Genomic DNA, 15,770 nt, shown 5'->3' with positions numbered 1-15,770 from the left:
CAAACTAGCAACCTCGCTTGTTCTGTAGCTATCCAGTAATCAGAGAAATTACTTTCTAACAGTACTTTAAACAAGAGATGTTGCAGAGTATGGTACATGCCTCCCTTCAAAATGATGTAATTGGTTTCCCTCAAGCAGTCACACAGACACAGGACTGTTTTATGGTTCAGTCAGTCCCCTGGTTACAGCTTTCAGCAGGATAGATTTCCATCTAGAGGTGCTTCAACCTTAGCAGTATGTGTAGGTGTGTTTACATCGAAACAAGAGCACAGAATCATTATTGAGGCCCATAAAAACATTTCATTTTGTTGCAGAGAATGCAAACACATTGACTTCAGTCCATGAAAAAACTTTAACCTAATAAGTATTTAAGACTTTTAATTCTCTGAGACACGACAGATGACGATTAGAAATGGTGACATGGCAAAGCAATGTAACAAATAGTGAAGTTCAAAAGTTAAAACGTTGGCAACCTGTTAAAACTGATGCCATGGTGAAAAATTGTTGATACAGTTTAATAGATACATATTCTGTCTGTGAGGGGTTTTACAGTACGTACTGTCAAAGTGTGTTGTACTGATAAGAAAATGCAGTTTTTTTATAGACATGCAACATATACGACATGATCTTTGCGTTGTAGTGAAATAGAGTATAAACATCTCCACAGATGTTACCGTATGTCAACAAATGCTACAATTGGCCCTCATAGTCTCTCTGTGATAGATTGTAAACATCCAGATGCTTTTGACAGATTTTGGTGTGTGCTTGTAGTTCTGATCCAACTCAGAGATGTCTGTTGAGAACAAAAAGTTAAAAAAAAAAATAAAAAAAATTAAGTGGACAACAAATATTACATGGTTATTATTTTATGTTTGGTCATGGTTTGACACGCAGCTCTGAAAAGTGGTGATTTGGAGTCCATACATATTGTGCCAACCAAAATCTTCCATATTCTTGCCTGACCATAGGTCATTATAACAAGTCTGTGAAATGCTTGCACAATGTTTTTATACAGTAACACCAAATACATGTTAAATACCCAAAAAAGGGACACAGCTCAAGTGCACAGAGAATTCTCCAGTTCATTAAAAACTGCCTATAAACATTTATTATTCAGTTATAAAACACCTACAAAATTGTAGGTGACTGTCTAAAGACAAAGCTGTGAAGGAATATGTTGATAAACATGTTTTTTTGGTCCGAAATTAACCCATGATGCACATGGGAGTATCAACATTAGTCCTGATATAGGAGTGGTTTAATATCAGTCCATCCAACAATCACAAAAAATACAATTATGTAAATGCAATCCTTTGTCATGAGACTTCTGTAAGCTCTATGGAGCGGTTAGGACTGGTGTGTCTTGGGGAGAGAGGCCTAACGTTCACAAAAGAAATACTGCTGCTTCCACAGTCTTTTACCTCCAAAACTCCAGTTGTACCCCCCAGATATGTGACTGACTCCAATCCATCCTGTGCAGCAAATCCCATGATGCACGGCTGCTGCTGCATGGCACTGTCCCCTCTGTGGTGTCCATTGGTTATATAGCTAATTGGCGCAGCGTCTATCCTTGCTGTCCAATGGCTGGAGGCTTCATGAGTAACTTTGGGTGGACTGCGGTCGGCGTCCAGAGCATAGCTGTTCACCATTGTGCCGCATGATGAAGCCTCCACCATACTGCTTCGGGAGGAGGTCCGCATAATGCTGCTACTCCGAACACGCCTGCTGCTCCCACTCCCGACTCCAATCCCGTGTCCGTCCCTCTGCCACAGGATGTACTGATGCAGGATCCTGCGGAAGGTGAGTCTGAACTCCCGAATGCGGTAGGCATAGATGAAGGGATTAACAACAGAGTTGGCATGGGAGAGGATGATGGCAATATTCATTACCCAGATATGCGGCCGCCCGCAGTCGGGACACAGCAGGTTGAAACAGTTGATGACATGCAGGGGGAGCCAGCAGATGGCAAACAGACCCACAATGATAGCCAATGATTTGGCAGCATGCACCTCCTTCTGCAGCGTCGAACGAGATGAGCTGGAGGACGACGTGCCCGCTCCGTGAGCAGGCATGTGGGCATGCACATGTGCAAGTTTGAGCTCCATCAGTCGGAGCTGGCGCCGTGCGGCCATGAAGATGTGGGCGTAGATGGCCAGCATGACCAGCAGGGGCACCAGCACAAAGCCAAAGAAATTGAAATAGACCATGTAGTCGAGGGTAACCACCCCTTCAAACAGGCATTCTGTCATGCCTTCAGGACAGCTGCTGTTGACCTTGGTTTTCACACCTGTAGAACAGAGCCAGGGGTAATTAATTTTCAGTCCATCTATTCAAAATGTCAAAAAGGCAGGTATTATTATATATTGCAAATCTAAAGTTAGGCGCAGTTTCCCCCTCAAAAAAACATCTTAGCAGTAAGAGCATATTGGATGCGAGGGAAGAAAGAAATTGTTAGTGCTGCAATGTTTATCTTAAACGGGCCTATATATCGATAGATTGATAGATAGACAGACATTTCTCCCATCTTCTTTTAAACAGTCTAAAATAAACCTCCCACCTGTGTTCCAGCCCAGCATCGGTGTCAGGCCGATGCCCACTGAGAGGACCCAGCACAAAGCAATGATGCCCTTTGCCCTCTGCCCTGTCACCAGGCTGTTGTACCTGGAGGGTTGAGCAGAACACAAAAAGACATTAGGGGCGCTTGATTTGTCTAATCCCACTGTGACGTTACACTGTCTGAGGTGGTGCAAAACACACATAATGTGCTTGGAATATTTAAAGAAAAAATAGTTCTGTTAACAAACGAACAAAAGGTCTTGACAAATAAATTCATGCTGCCAATTCACAAGAAAAGTGGAATGCACAGGCATCAGACGGCTTGATCCAGAATATGTACAGCATCTCTATGTTCCTCCTCCTCTCCTCTAAGGAAATGACCCCATTATCTGACATATCAGACTGAATAAAACATGTTAGCAGGTGGAAGAGCAGATACAGTATAAGATCATGATGTGTGTGTCTTTGTGTGACTTTGAGTGGTGTGTGAGTGCGCATAAATCTGCTATAAAAGATACTCCCTACCTATATTAATATTTATAAGTATAAGTATTAATAAATTCTGATATTGCCTCTAAAGTCTGAACAATATCTTATCTACTGGGATACTGAGAGTCGTTTAAGACCTGAGCAATGCAGCAATGCAATGTTATTAAAATAGCCGTGTAATGTTCATGTGTGTTGTGGCAAATTATGTATTAGCATTGGTGAAATGATGAGGGCTGAAATCATCACACACAGTTTTAGTAAAGGACGAGGTAAACTCTAAAGGACATGATGTGGAGTGAATTAACTAAGTGAAGATCAGGACAAGGACACCAGCAGTGTTGTAGTATATGAGTCCTGAACTCGGACTCAAGACCAATTTTGATGACTCAGACTTGGACTGGGACTTGCTCAGTGAGGACATCTTTTCAGTGTTACTCTAAATTTGTACCCGATCATCTAGTTATTTCACAATATAGGCCAATATGTACACACAGGCTATGAAAATTTATCTTACAACACATCCGCTGATAGGATGATGTTAAAACTGTTAACACACTGTTAAAATGCAATAGCTTTATGTTAAAATTTTCAAATTTGCAGATAACTGCGGGTTCATTCACATTTACACTACCAACGAAAAATCAACAGTCTCCCTCATTCCCTACGTTATCAACATATCTTCAAATTATTCAAGTGTTTTCCAAGATCGTGAAATTACACCTAGAAAACTTTTGTAGGCAGCATAAATGTGCGACATTGCCCTGGGCAGGGATGGGAAATGTGCAAATTTGGATATAGGGAAAAAAACTATCATGAAAATGTACTGTAATTGTTGGTAAAATTACCTCATCTATATCAACTGAACATGTTGCATGTGTTGCATGGCCTTCATCCCATGTGACTGAGGTCTTTCAGGGTGGCAGCAAGTATATTAAGCCTCTTGGAACTCTGAATGAATGATTAGTCCTTTGGTCTTTGGTGCCAGGGTTGTGGCACCAATGAGATTCACACACGCACACACACACGCACACGCACACGCACACGCTCACGCACACGCTCACGCACACGCACACACACGCACACACACAGTCAAACCAACCCCTTATGCAACTGCTTATGCAAATGCATCACCTGCTGTGGCTTACTAGAAGAAATATCCTCTCATGACGGAGTGCAGTTGTGACTACGTGATTAAACAGTGGCTTTGGTTACCCACACACAGACTGTATGAGCCAACAGTACATGTGTCCAAATGCCTGTTGTAGAAACAAGGAACTTTAAAAAGTTGTGATGAGAAGGGTGAACCATTTCCAGGAAATAGACCGTCTCCATATGATTGGCAAATCAATTTGTTTTAGTACAGTGTGCAATCTAAAGTACATGATGTAATGTGACTTTCACGTAAACAGACTGTTTATTGTAATTGGACATGTCAGATGGTTGTGATGGAGTGAATTTACTGTGTTTTGCCATCGCCCCCCAGATTAATATGTATAATTTATGTGTATTTCAGTTATGTACATGTACTTGACTGCCATGTGGGATAAATAAAGTAAATAAATAAAGTTTTCAAACAGTCACATTGTCCCGATACTCAATATTTATCAAGCATCTTGAGTAGTTGTACTAGTATTACTAACCAGTACTCCTGGAGAATCTCATGCATTAAAAACTGTAACAGAGTTGAATGGTAGAAATACAGAACTATATTTTGTCTGATTCAAGTGTCAGTTCTATCAGGCAGGTAGGCACCGACTCTAACAATACAGGGCCAAGGGATAATGTAAAATAATGAAAAATTAGTTTTGTATGACCACCCCCCAGTCAGCCAGAATAACCTTAATTGAATACGCTATGATAAAAGGCAGGAAATGATGAATAATTCTTTCTTACAACTGACAATACATTTTAAATCTGCTTGACAAATTCTTTTGTTACAGACACACAGGTGTTATCGCAGCGATCTTTACTTTCCCATCATATTCTGCTGCCCATTCAATGAGAGGGAAATTAATTGGTTTGTAGTTATGTCCCCTAGGGAAATGAATGGTTATAAATATACTATATGTGTGTGTGTGTGTGTGTGTGTGTGTGTGTGTGTGTGTGTGTGTGTGTGTTTGGTGGTGGAGGGTGGAAACACAGAGACAGAGAGCCATTTGCTGATTGTGTGTGTGTGTGTGTGTGTGTGTGCATACGTACATGCATGTGTGCTTACATGTGCACATGCATGTGTGTGTGCGTGTGCCTGCTGCCTCCATGACTGTGTGTGCTCCTCTCGTCTCTCCGCTGGTGTTGATTTACGGGGATGATAATGATCAAAGCCTTCAGCAGGTTTAATCCTGCCAACAGCACACGAACACTAACCCAATAAAACCTGTGGAGACATCTATCTCTGTCTGCCCCGCAGTCAGCCAGATTAGCCTTGATTGAATAAGACCCCGCTATAATTCAATGTGTTTTGCTACACCGGTGCATTGGGCTGTGGACGCCTCTTAGATCTAACGGTCTACTCACACTCCTCTGCCTTGGGTGGTGTGTGTGAACCAAGCGTCACGCTGGAACGGTACCCAGGTGGGCCTTCTATATAAAACCAGCTACACCAAAACAGGAAGGATTCTTTGAGCCATGTCAGTTATGTTTTGTAAATAATTTCTCATTCAACCGGTCCCCAAAAGATTTGGGCAAACTGGCAAACGGCTTTCTTTTATAAAGACGCTAACTGTTAAGTTGTGATGAATTGAATCTGGGTGAATAGAGATCATGATAAGCTTTCTCTCAGAGGTGTGACCAAGTCAACTTTGCTCGAGTCCCAAGTCAGTCTCACATCTTGAGGCATAGGTCTCAAGTCAAGTCCCAAGCCTAAACGTAGAACACCAAGTCAAGTCAGAATAAATCAAGAGTCCAGTATCAACGTAATATCTAGTATTCTATTATATATTTTTCAATGCAATATTGTTGTGATAGTATAAAAACTTGGTAAATGCGTCATGAGTTTGATTTCTATAATCACTTTTATCTTCAATAAGTTCAATCATTCCATACAAATTCAGAAAACAGAATTTAAATTCAGTTGGAACAAATCTCATAACTTTCAATCTAAGTCATTTACACAAACACAAGACTTTTGTCAAGACTTTAGAAACCTTTTCAAGTCATCAAAGTACAAGTCTCCAGAACCCAAGTCAAATCAAGTCTCAAGTATTCTCTTCATGCATCAAGTCAAGTCTGAAAGCAATTATTGTAAAATTGTGACTTGAGTCCAAGTGATGTGACTCGAGTCCCCACCTCTGCTGTCTCTGTCTGAATTATCATTAAAGCTGATGCGATTTCGTTCCTCTCACCTGAGCGGGCTCTTGATGGCGATGTGGCGGTCCACAGCGATAGCCAGCAGGCTGAAGATGGAGCTCTGGGTGAGCACCAGCACAAAGCAGGCGATGAACAGGCAGCCGTGGAAGTTGGCGCAGAACCCAGTGCTGATGTAAAGATTGTTGATGTGCAGGAGATATCACAGGTTCACACAAGGCTGTTGTCATTTCAGACATTTCAAAAAATGCTACATTGTTATACTGAAATCTAGCAAAGCAGTGTCTCTTAAACTATGGATCAGGACCCATAATTTAAGAAACACTGCTTTGCTAGATTTCACTTTTGTGTGGACCCACCAGACCAACTGGGCCCAAAATTTTGACCAACTTTGGGTCCAGTTGGTCTGGTGGGTCCACACAAGTTGGTACTTGGTGCCATGATGATGCTAAATTTGTCAAAATTGAGGCTGAGATTTAAAAAAAACAAAGGATTAACAACTCCTCAAGTAAAATAACGATATCAACAATGGAAACGATACCTAATGATGATGGCGAAGGGGATGGCCAGCAGCCCCACAGCGATGTCGGCCACCGCCAGCGACACCACAAAGAAGTTGGTGATGGTCTGCAGGTTGGAGTTGAGGCAGACGGCCCAGCAGACCAGGACGTTCCCAGCCACGGCCAGGCAGGCGATCACCAGCTCCAGGCCAACGTAGACCAGCTGAGCAGCCGTCAGCATGGTTATTTTTCTCTCTTTCCTCCTTTCCTTGTGCTTTCATCCCATACTCTGTAAGTCGCTCTACATGTTTTCAGATAAATACCTGCTTGCCAAACAGCACGGTACAACCGCAAGGCAGAGTGAATGTGTCACAGGAGGACAGCGGGAGCAGGAAGTTCTCACCACACACATCACTGCCACTGCAAGGGGAAGTGGCACTTTACTCAGAAGTATGTCTTCTTCCTCTCTTTCTCTGCATCTATCTTTGTCTCTTTCTTTGTCCCTCTCTCTCTCTGTTGTTCACCCAAGTAAACCCTGTCACAGCCAGGAGCTGAACATTGGGAGGGTCTGGGAGTGTTGCCCACCAGCTGTCAGATGAAGAGCAGTGGCCTGGAGAGAGAGAGAGAGAGAGAGGGGTGGGGGGGGCGAGAGAGGGGGAGGGGAGAGAGGGGGCGGGGAAGAGAGAGAAGAGAGAGAGAGAGAGGGAGAGAGAGAGAACACAATCTCATTGGTATAGCCTGTACAAACAGGCTGCAGGTTACCACACAGATATGTGCGCGCACACACACACACACACACACACCCTCACTCACACACACACACACACACACACACTCACAACACACACACACACACACACACCCACACACACACACACACACACAGGTCAGAAAGGCAATCTATCTCTGGAAGACAGGAGGACAGTTTGTTTTCCATACAGGGCCAAAGCAGACAGTTCAACAATACACCTTTTATTTCAGGAGAAGTTTCCCAAAACTCCTCCACACTAATCATCCCTGCCACTGCTTTCCTCCCAAATCACTGATAATCACACAAAATAAAGCAACAATAAATTTCAAAGCCATTGTGCATTTACTGGAACACATTATTACGTTAACTTTGGCGTGTTTGTGGTTTTTTTTGCTAAGCGCAGTCTTATTTATGTTTTTCCACGGCATTTCTAATGGCTAAATTCCTCCATATTGTAAGCAGATTAGCAGTATATTGTTGCAATCGCCGCAGCCACCTCAGATAACCTTCACAAAGAAGGAGAGTCTGAAATGTAGGCCAAGTTATTCAGTTTACTGGGTTACTCCAGCCCAGGGAGTGGGAAAAGGAGGCAGGTTTCCAGATCATGTCAGATAATAATAACCAGGGCCTTACTGATATATTGGTGAGCAGGTATCGTTGACTCACATTGGGCATCAGCATTATTTCCACCATTAATGCGCAGACAAGATCAGCAGAAAAATAAGATTTAGAGTGATCTGTGCTTGTTTTTTTATATTTTCAAGTTTGCTTTTAACACTAAACCTTAATAATAAAGAACAATTCTAAATGAACACACTCAACTTAACATTTAGATTAGGTGGTTTGTGAATGGTGCTGCCTGTCAGATGGTCCTGTAGATCAAGCCTATTGTCTTCTGTGTGTTAGTGCATCATTCTGAACTGGGCTTCTGTATGAATGCTCACCCTGGATTAAGGCACAAGAGACAGAGTTATAATACAAATCTCATCCTGAGTGTTGGTAAATACCAGACTGTGTGGTTCATAATTCTGACCAAATATTTGGTCTAGAGAGGGATAATAATGATTCATTACATTGATTATAAATGTATTCCAAGCAGACAGTGCCAAAAGCCATCTATGTACATTGGCTACAGTATGCTACAGTATGTGTGTATATTCCTACAAGGATGCCCAGGAATCCATCTTGGCAGGCCGATGACTACATGCCAATTCACATCTAGAGCTACAACTATAAACTATAACAATGCATTGTTGATCAAGTGTTTGCACTACAACAATATCTGTGATCAGTTCCTCTGCAAACAAAGCATGACAGCAGTGAGCTAACAAATTCTCTGCCCCCTTCTTCTTTCGTACAACTTTAATTTGATCGGTTGAAAATGTTTTAACGTTGTCTCTACATCCAAAAATCGCTCTGAGATTGAATCAAAAATAGAGTCAAAGTTATTGGATGTTTTTATAGTTACTCTTTTAGTGGGAACACAGACACTCTATTTGCTTAGAACTATTTATATCATTTTATAGTTAATTTTATAGTTCTAGTTATCTTTATAGTTATCGCATGTGAATGGGCCGTATATCTTTATCTGCAGAATGAAATCTTCAATCTCTGAGACAGGGAAACTTCTGTCTTTATCCTCCACACACATGAACACCTACATGCACACACACACACACACACACACACACACACACACACACACACACACATACAGCTACCCCAAAGTGGACCCTGGCATTGGAATCCAGGGAGGGACAGAGCGCATCAGGGGCGCATGAGCCCACAACGCAGACATACGCTGAAGGTGATAAGTTATCAATTCGAATGAAAGGGATCTGTAAATATGACCTAGTTCCTGCCAAGGTCACCACAGTGAGTAACTGTTTCCTGCACAACGATGGGGAAATTTGGCTGTTGTGGGAACAATGCTGGGGCCAGATTTTTTTTGTATTTCTGGGACCAGTTGAACAGCTTTCATATCAAAAATCAATGGTTTGCTTTAACATACAGGCATTCCCAGACCAATGTTCAATCAACCACACTATTTTATATAAAAAAAAAAAATAATAATAAAAAAAAATTAATATAATATTAATATTAAAAATATTTCTTTACATCAATTTGACACTTATATATCTATAGAGGCTGTTGAGGCATAAACTTTTTGATGCTGATTGACAGCGCACATTGACCAGTTTCCATCTTCATATGTACCAACCAGGAACTATATGTGTTATCTTTGGAGCCAGAAGTCCTCTGTAGCTCCAAAAGTACATGTATCTCACTGAAATATGCAAATAAGAAGTTTCCAGTGGATGTGAATGATAATTTCAGCCATCAGGTTCTCACATCAGGTTCTCACCCTCCAATCCAGCTATGAAGAGAGAGAGGGTGGCAAACTGTAATTTCCTGAGTCAAAGTGGGTGAAACGCACACCTGTAGTGATGAGGTGCCGGCCAGCGAAAACAAGCTTAATGTCTTATTAATGCTTGTTAATGTCTCAATAAATGATTGCATCGGAGCCGGAGTGTGCGGCTACATTCACTATTTTTAAACTGTAATTTCCCTTCACCATTCTGTGAAAATCTTTATTTAATCTTTATTTAGAAGGGGGGGGGGGCAAACTGTAATAACTGTAATTTCCCTTCACCATTCTGTGAAAATCTTTATTTAAAAAGGGGAATTCCCTTTTAAACAAGGAGATGCCACGCCTCTTTATTTCCCCTACAAGTGGCACCCAGAAAATCCTTACAGTCCATGGGAGTGCAGACTTATAGAAGTTATTAGGCGTCGCTATTTTGCTACACAGATACAAGCTCTTTACAAATAAACTCTGGCTGGCCTCATGTAACCTTACAGAACTCCTAGCAGTGCTTCTGATAGCCGACGTATAGGAAAAAAGCCTGAATATAACCGCATGTTAGTGTCCATTTGCTTGAATATGTGTGTTGCATACAGTGTCCAAAACAACAGCTTCAATCACACAGTTCAAATTATGAAGAGTCAAAGCCACACAATTAAAAAACCATAAAAGAACATCTAACAGAACCGCTGTGATAAGACATTCTCTTCCTCCTATGCAGACTGACCCCAGACTGTCCACATTTCCCTAGAAGCATCGGGACACTTTTCCTCCTCTAAACTGCCTCTGTTGGCCTCATATAACCTTGTAGATCTGCTAGCAGTGATGCTGATAGGCGATACATTGGACCAAGGTCCTATTTTCCACCCAACCCAAGGGGATTTCAGAGCCTGGGAGAAACATGTTAGGCTGCTTTTCATGTGGATCCTTAATGTGTCATGATGGTGCAGGAACTTGCTCACTTAAATAGGTAATTCCAGTTAACTGTATGTATTTGGATGTCTGTAATTTACTGTAGGCTTTATGCTAGCATGTGTGTGAGGGATCCACAGCACAACGTCACTGTCGGGTGAAAACCTTGTAGCTTCCAATTCCAATTTCATGTTTTAACTTGGACTGAAGGATTACATAGTCCTCTGTAGTATGAGAAAATTGCACGACCCTTGGGTTTATCAAAGCCGTTCCAAAACTGTTGGATAAACTCAAAAATGCATGGTGGTCAAGCTAAAAGCAAGGCTGTTTTTCTGAAACGTTCCTGAAAAGTTGACATTTTGGAGATAGTTACAAGGTTACACTAACAATAGTGTGTGTGTGTGTGTGTGTGTGTGTGTGTGTGTGTGAACAGAAGTCTTGGAGGAAGTGATAAGCTAATGCATATCCCTTGGAGGGAATCTATCGCAGCCCTGTCAATCAAAGGACCAGCTCAGTACCACCGAGTACAGTGAAAAACAACAACAGTTATATTACTGTTGGCCATTGCACTGTGTGTATAACTGCTGGAGGAGGTATTATGGATTGACATCACAAACTAAACTCTGAACAGCAGGCACAGATAGGAATAGGAGACCTAAACAGTGTCGAAGCCAAGCTACCAAGTATTCAAGCCAACTATGCCTGGGCAAGTTATGTGTTTGATGCAATAGATGGCCAGTGATGGAAAAAGGCTTTAGCTCTGATCCCCAACAAGTGGCCATGAGGTCTTATGTGAATGGTGTCATGGCAAGTGGATGAGTTTGATTTTAGGATGGTTTGGTACAGGCAAGGGAAACGGTTCTTTCCCCCCTCATAACTTTATTTCCTCTAGAATCGACAGTTAACAAGAGAGATGAGTAATAATTTGTGCTAAGAGGGAGGATGGCACCCTCTCTCTCATCACCCCCTCAAACAGCTCTTAAACGGCTTTTTCTTTTTTCTTTTTTTTTCCACAAATGGATACAATGTATTTCCACTTAAGACAGAAGCACATACTATATTTCCAGCTACTTGTGCAGTAGGCCTTTGTCTAACAACTATTCCAAACTTTCTACCACTGTTAAAATGATAAAATCATCAAAATGTATCGTTCTCATCCATCTCATTCATCAACAATTTGCGATCAAATCCTGTAAATCGCTGACAAACTTAAGACTAAATTGTAGCTAAAAAAAAAAAAGGTACAATCCATCATTAGTTAAAGAGTGATCAGTCTAAACATAGTTTGAGTGGGCTTAGTGTTTGTTCAGCTTACAACACAAAATAACAGCACAGTAGTTCAGCCAGTGTGGAACAACACCTGTTTGACAGGTGACGGGAGTTTGCAAAGTCAGTATCAATTAATAATATTTTCTAATTGAATAACATAAATTGTACTATAAATATGGAGAACCTTCACTACTGCTTACCTTATTGTGAAGGTGTAGAAGTGAAGAAAGAGGCAGTTTCCCCATCAACGTGTTCAGCACATCACTCTGATGGCAGTGTAAAATAAAAAGTAGGCTAAAAGAAAATAATCGACTGATACCTTCCACTCAGAAAAGCACCGAGCTCCAAAAACTGATTGTTCACTTGTGCAAAAGGGTGTCGTCCTCTGAGTTGGTGCAGTTGCCTTTTCTGTTTGGCCGGAGAGGAGAGGAGATGAGAGGAGAGGAGAGGTTCAGCTCTCGCTCCGCGCGCCCTGACGCTTCTACAGGAAAGCGCGGTTGCAGGATGTGCGCCTCTTCTATCAGAGCGCCTGAGTGTATGTGTGTGTGGTGTGTGTGTGTGTGTGTGTGTGTGTGTGTGTGTGTGTGTGTGTGTGTGTGTGTGTGTGTGTGTGTCTGAGGGGGGCGGTGTTTGGGGGGTTTGACTTCCTGTAATCATCAGTGATGTAGGGTAGTGGTAAATGAGTAATGGATAAAGTACGACCTCCAGTCGGTAAATTGGCTAAACACCAATATACTGTACATTTTGGGTTTTTTTTCAAGTTTTCAGAAAACTATTTATTATTTCTATTAGACATATTATTAGTAGTAGTGATATTAGTATTAGTATTATTCTGTATTCAGTCCAATAATGCAGGCATTGATTGGTAACTTTTTTATTTTTTCTAATTTGGCAGGTCCTGGTGACTTGGACACAAAGAATGGAGATTGGCCCTTGTAGAAATGTAGAAATGTGAAAGTTGGTGCAGACATGTATCTGGACATGCTGAACATTTTTGCCTCTAGGACCCATAATGTCGACTATACATTTTTGGCCGTCATTTTGGATATTTTGAGAAACCTTTAAAAACCTTCTTCTCATGAATCGCAGGTCAGAACGACACAGAATTTGGCAGGTATATTAATTAGATGTGCCTTCACTTAGTTTGCGAAAAGCTAAGGGATCGGTCCAGAAATGGCCAAGTTCAATTTAAAAGATTTTTTTACAAAAAGTTCAACTCACTGTGAAATCATGACAATCAATTCTACAGGTTGGTCAGAAACATCATTTTAAAGATATCTGCAAAGCCACATGTTCATGTTGAGATGTGAACATCTGTTATGATGATAATAACAAAGACTCTATACCCACAATGCCTTGCGGGGCAATCAGGGAATTCAGTGTATAACCTATTCATTGCTGCTAGCAGCCATATTTTGTGTTGTTTTCCCTGAGGAGAAAATCCTTATATCCTCATACAACTTACAGAAGTTTGTTTACTCTGATGTATATTTTCATATAGATAGTTTCATCATAAAAAATAAAAATAATTTCAGCCTTAACAGTTGGTCACACTGCACCACTCCCTGCATGTAGGCCTAACCCTCGCTACGTGCAAAAGTCCACATATACAGTCAAATGAGAAGATTATAAATTTACACTGTATATGCTGAGGTTTATGCTGCACGTCTGGATGTAAATCCTTTTGGCGCCATCAGAATCCCAGTTCAGGCTAAAATTGATAATGTTATGTATTCAGCTAATGTATTCATTGTTTATTCATCGTTTATTTATGGAAATGCATTGGCTTACTGTCGCTCAATTATGTGTTTATTATATTTGTTTGTCTGGGTCATAGTTGGCTGCAGACTGTGGCAGGTTTTGTTTTTGCACCAAGATAAACTTTGGGTTTGTGACGTACGATATCATTTGATGGTATCTGTGATTAACTGTTAGCACACCAGATTTTCAGCAGCATGAGATAAACAGAGACAAAGACATGCATTATGAGAGTTAAAGGAAGAAAAGGTCCCCGCTTTACAAAACTTCCAGTACCATTTATCTTTCAGTCTATTTAGTCTCGAGATTGTGTTCTCTCTCTCTCTCTCTCTCTCTCTCTCTCTCTCTCTCTCTCTCTCTCTCTCATTAAAAGGAAACTTAGGTTAGCCATTGAGGAAGCAGTTGCAAAACTCAAGTGGCCGCAGGGCAACCTTCGCTTTTTTGAGTTTATAATTGGCAAAGTGGACGGACTACAGGCATTTTAGTTCCTTGATCGGCTTGATGACAATTCTGTCTGATTCACATCCTGTCCTCACATTTTATCCAATTTCCCACAGAGGTCAAATTACTTTTTGAAATGGATTCAATCTTTCTGGGATCGATTGATCTTGTCTAATGCAATTAAACAAATTGGATTGTTGCAAAAGTGCATAAGCCCGCCCATCTGGTTCTCAAGACAAGCCTAACCCTAACCCTAAAAAACCCTACCACAAAGAAACAGAGATTACAATTAAATAAGACTTGCTCTTCATGCTTAATCTAAAACAGTTTAGAGGGGAGAGAGCACAGCTGGAATTTATCAAGTAGGAAAACTGTTCTTGGATCTTTGTTTAACTCAAAGTGTTAATGAGGGCCTGTAGACAATCATCAGCCCTATCAGACCACTTATTCTGCGGAGCCAGGTACAAGCTCTGGTCTGTCTAGTGCCCTTTTTTTCAATTGATTTGACACATTTCTTCAGGTTAAGGTTCATACTCTCACAGCCATCAAAACTGACTCATTTTGCAAAATGGCATGTTAGATTTGTAGGTGTTTGTAAATTTTAAAGCAATAAATTAAAGAAATTGTGTGGTTACATGTAAATGTTAAAGCAATAAATTAAAGAAATTGTGTGGTTACATAGTAATGGATGAATTCATACATTACTATACAATACAATAGGCCTAAATACTTTACCTTACTGTAGTAATCAGTGCCCTTGCTTTCCAAGTACAAAGTTCAGCATGATGTTTGAGTGCTGCAGTACTCTGTTTCATGATGGGACATACTCTCCAGCCATTACTTCATATAGCACACTGTTGGTGTAAAAGAAATTCAATTTCCTAGAATGCAGTCAATGACCAGGAGTATTAAACTGAGTCTGAGGCGGCTGGACACTGTGTGGTTGGGAATTAGCTCTGAGTGTAGGCTATAATCACAGCTGGTATAAAGAAAAGAATACTCAGGTTTCAGTTTTGCCATGTGCTCAAATTCTATAAAACCATAGTAGAGAAAGAAGCACCGAAGATATACAGTGATGACTCACATGCCCTCCTCTCATAGACGTGGGAAGAACCATCTCACCTTTCATCCTCGGTGGGGAAAGCATTATTGTTTCTAATAGCTTGATGTTCATGAATTACTGAAGGATTTACCATGCTCATTTTTATTCCTGTACATTTTGTAATTGTTTTTTTATGCTGCTAGTATTGTTCTGCTGTAATGAAATAATCTGAGATCTGAGATTGTCAGTAATTTAACCATGTTTGATAGTTAAAGCATCATGTCTGTGGTCATTGTGAGTCGTAGAATTTATTTAATGTGAAAACTGACAGATTTATATAGTGATTAGAAGTGGGTGGTATTTTATAGCAAATATTTAGAGGTA

At 40.9% G+C, this 15,770-nt stretch overlaps 1 protein-coding gene across 1 annotated transcript; it reads right to left on the bottom strand.

The window, feature by feature from the left end:
- Nucleotides 1-389: 389 nt before the first annotated feature.
- adora2ab (adenosine A2a receptor b) lies at nt 390-12,559 on the bottom strand. Its single transcript, XM_071512635.1, has 5 exons — nt 12,346-12,559; nt 6,890-7,458; nt 6,387-6,518; nt 2,558-2,661; nt 390-2,287 (listed from the first exon to the last, which is right to left on the bottom strand). Exons 2-5 carry the CDS (start codon nt 7,087-7,089, stop codon nt 1,317-1,319), a joined length of 1,407 nt encoding a protein of 468 aa, XP_071368736.1. The 5' UTR covers nt 7,090-7,458; nt 12,346-12,559; the 3' UTR covers nt 390-1,316.
- Between the last annotated feature and the right edge of the window lie 3,211 nt (nt 12,560-15,770).

Source organism: Centroberyx affinis, unplaced genomic scaffold (assembly GCF_046629955.1).
Source record: "Centroberyx affinis isolate AG114_WGS23_722 - 3 ecotype Tasmania unplaced genomic scaffold, CSIRO-AGI_Caff_v1 ptg006405l_1, whole genome shotgun sequence".
In the NCBI taxonomy this organism is placed as follows: Eukaryota; Metazoa; Chordata; class Actinopteri; order Beryciformes; family Berycidae; genus Centroberyx; species Centroberyx affinis.
This window is presented reverse-complemented; position numbering and strand designations above follow the sequence as displayed.

Excerpts from the sequence above, each read along its gene's own strand:
- adora2ab (XM_071512635.1), bottom strand. The coding sequence starts at position 7,089 with ATGCTGACGGCTGCTCAGCTGGTCTACGTTGGCCTGGAGCTGGTGATC. Across the intron at positions 2,662-6,386 it reads GCCATCAAGAGCCCGCTCAG|GTACAACAGCCTGGTGACAG; the intron begins GTGAGAGGAACG and ends TCAACCCTCCAG. Across the intron at positions 2,288-2,557 it reads GATGCTGGGCTGGAACACAG|GTGTGAAAACCAAGGTCAAC; the intron begins GTGGGAGGTTTA and ends TCTGTTCTACAG.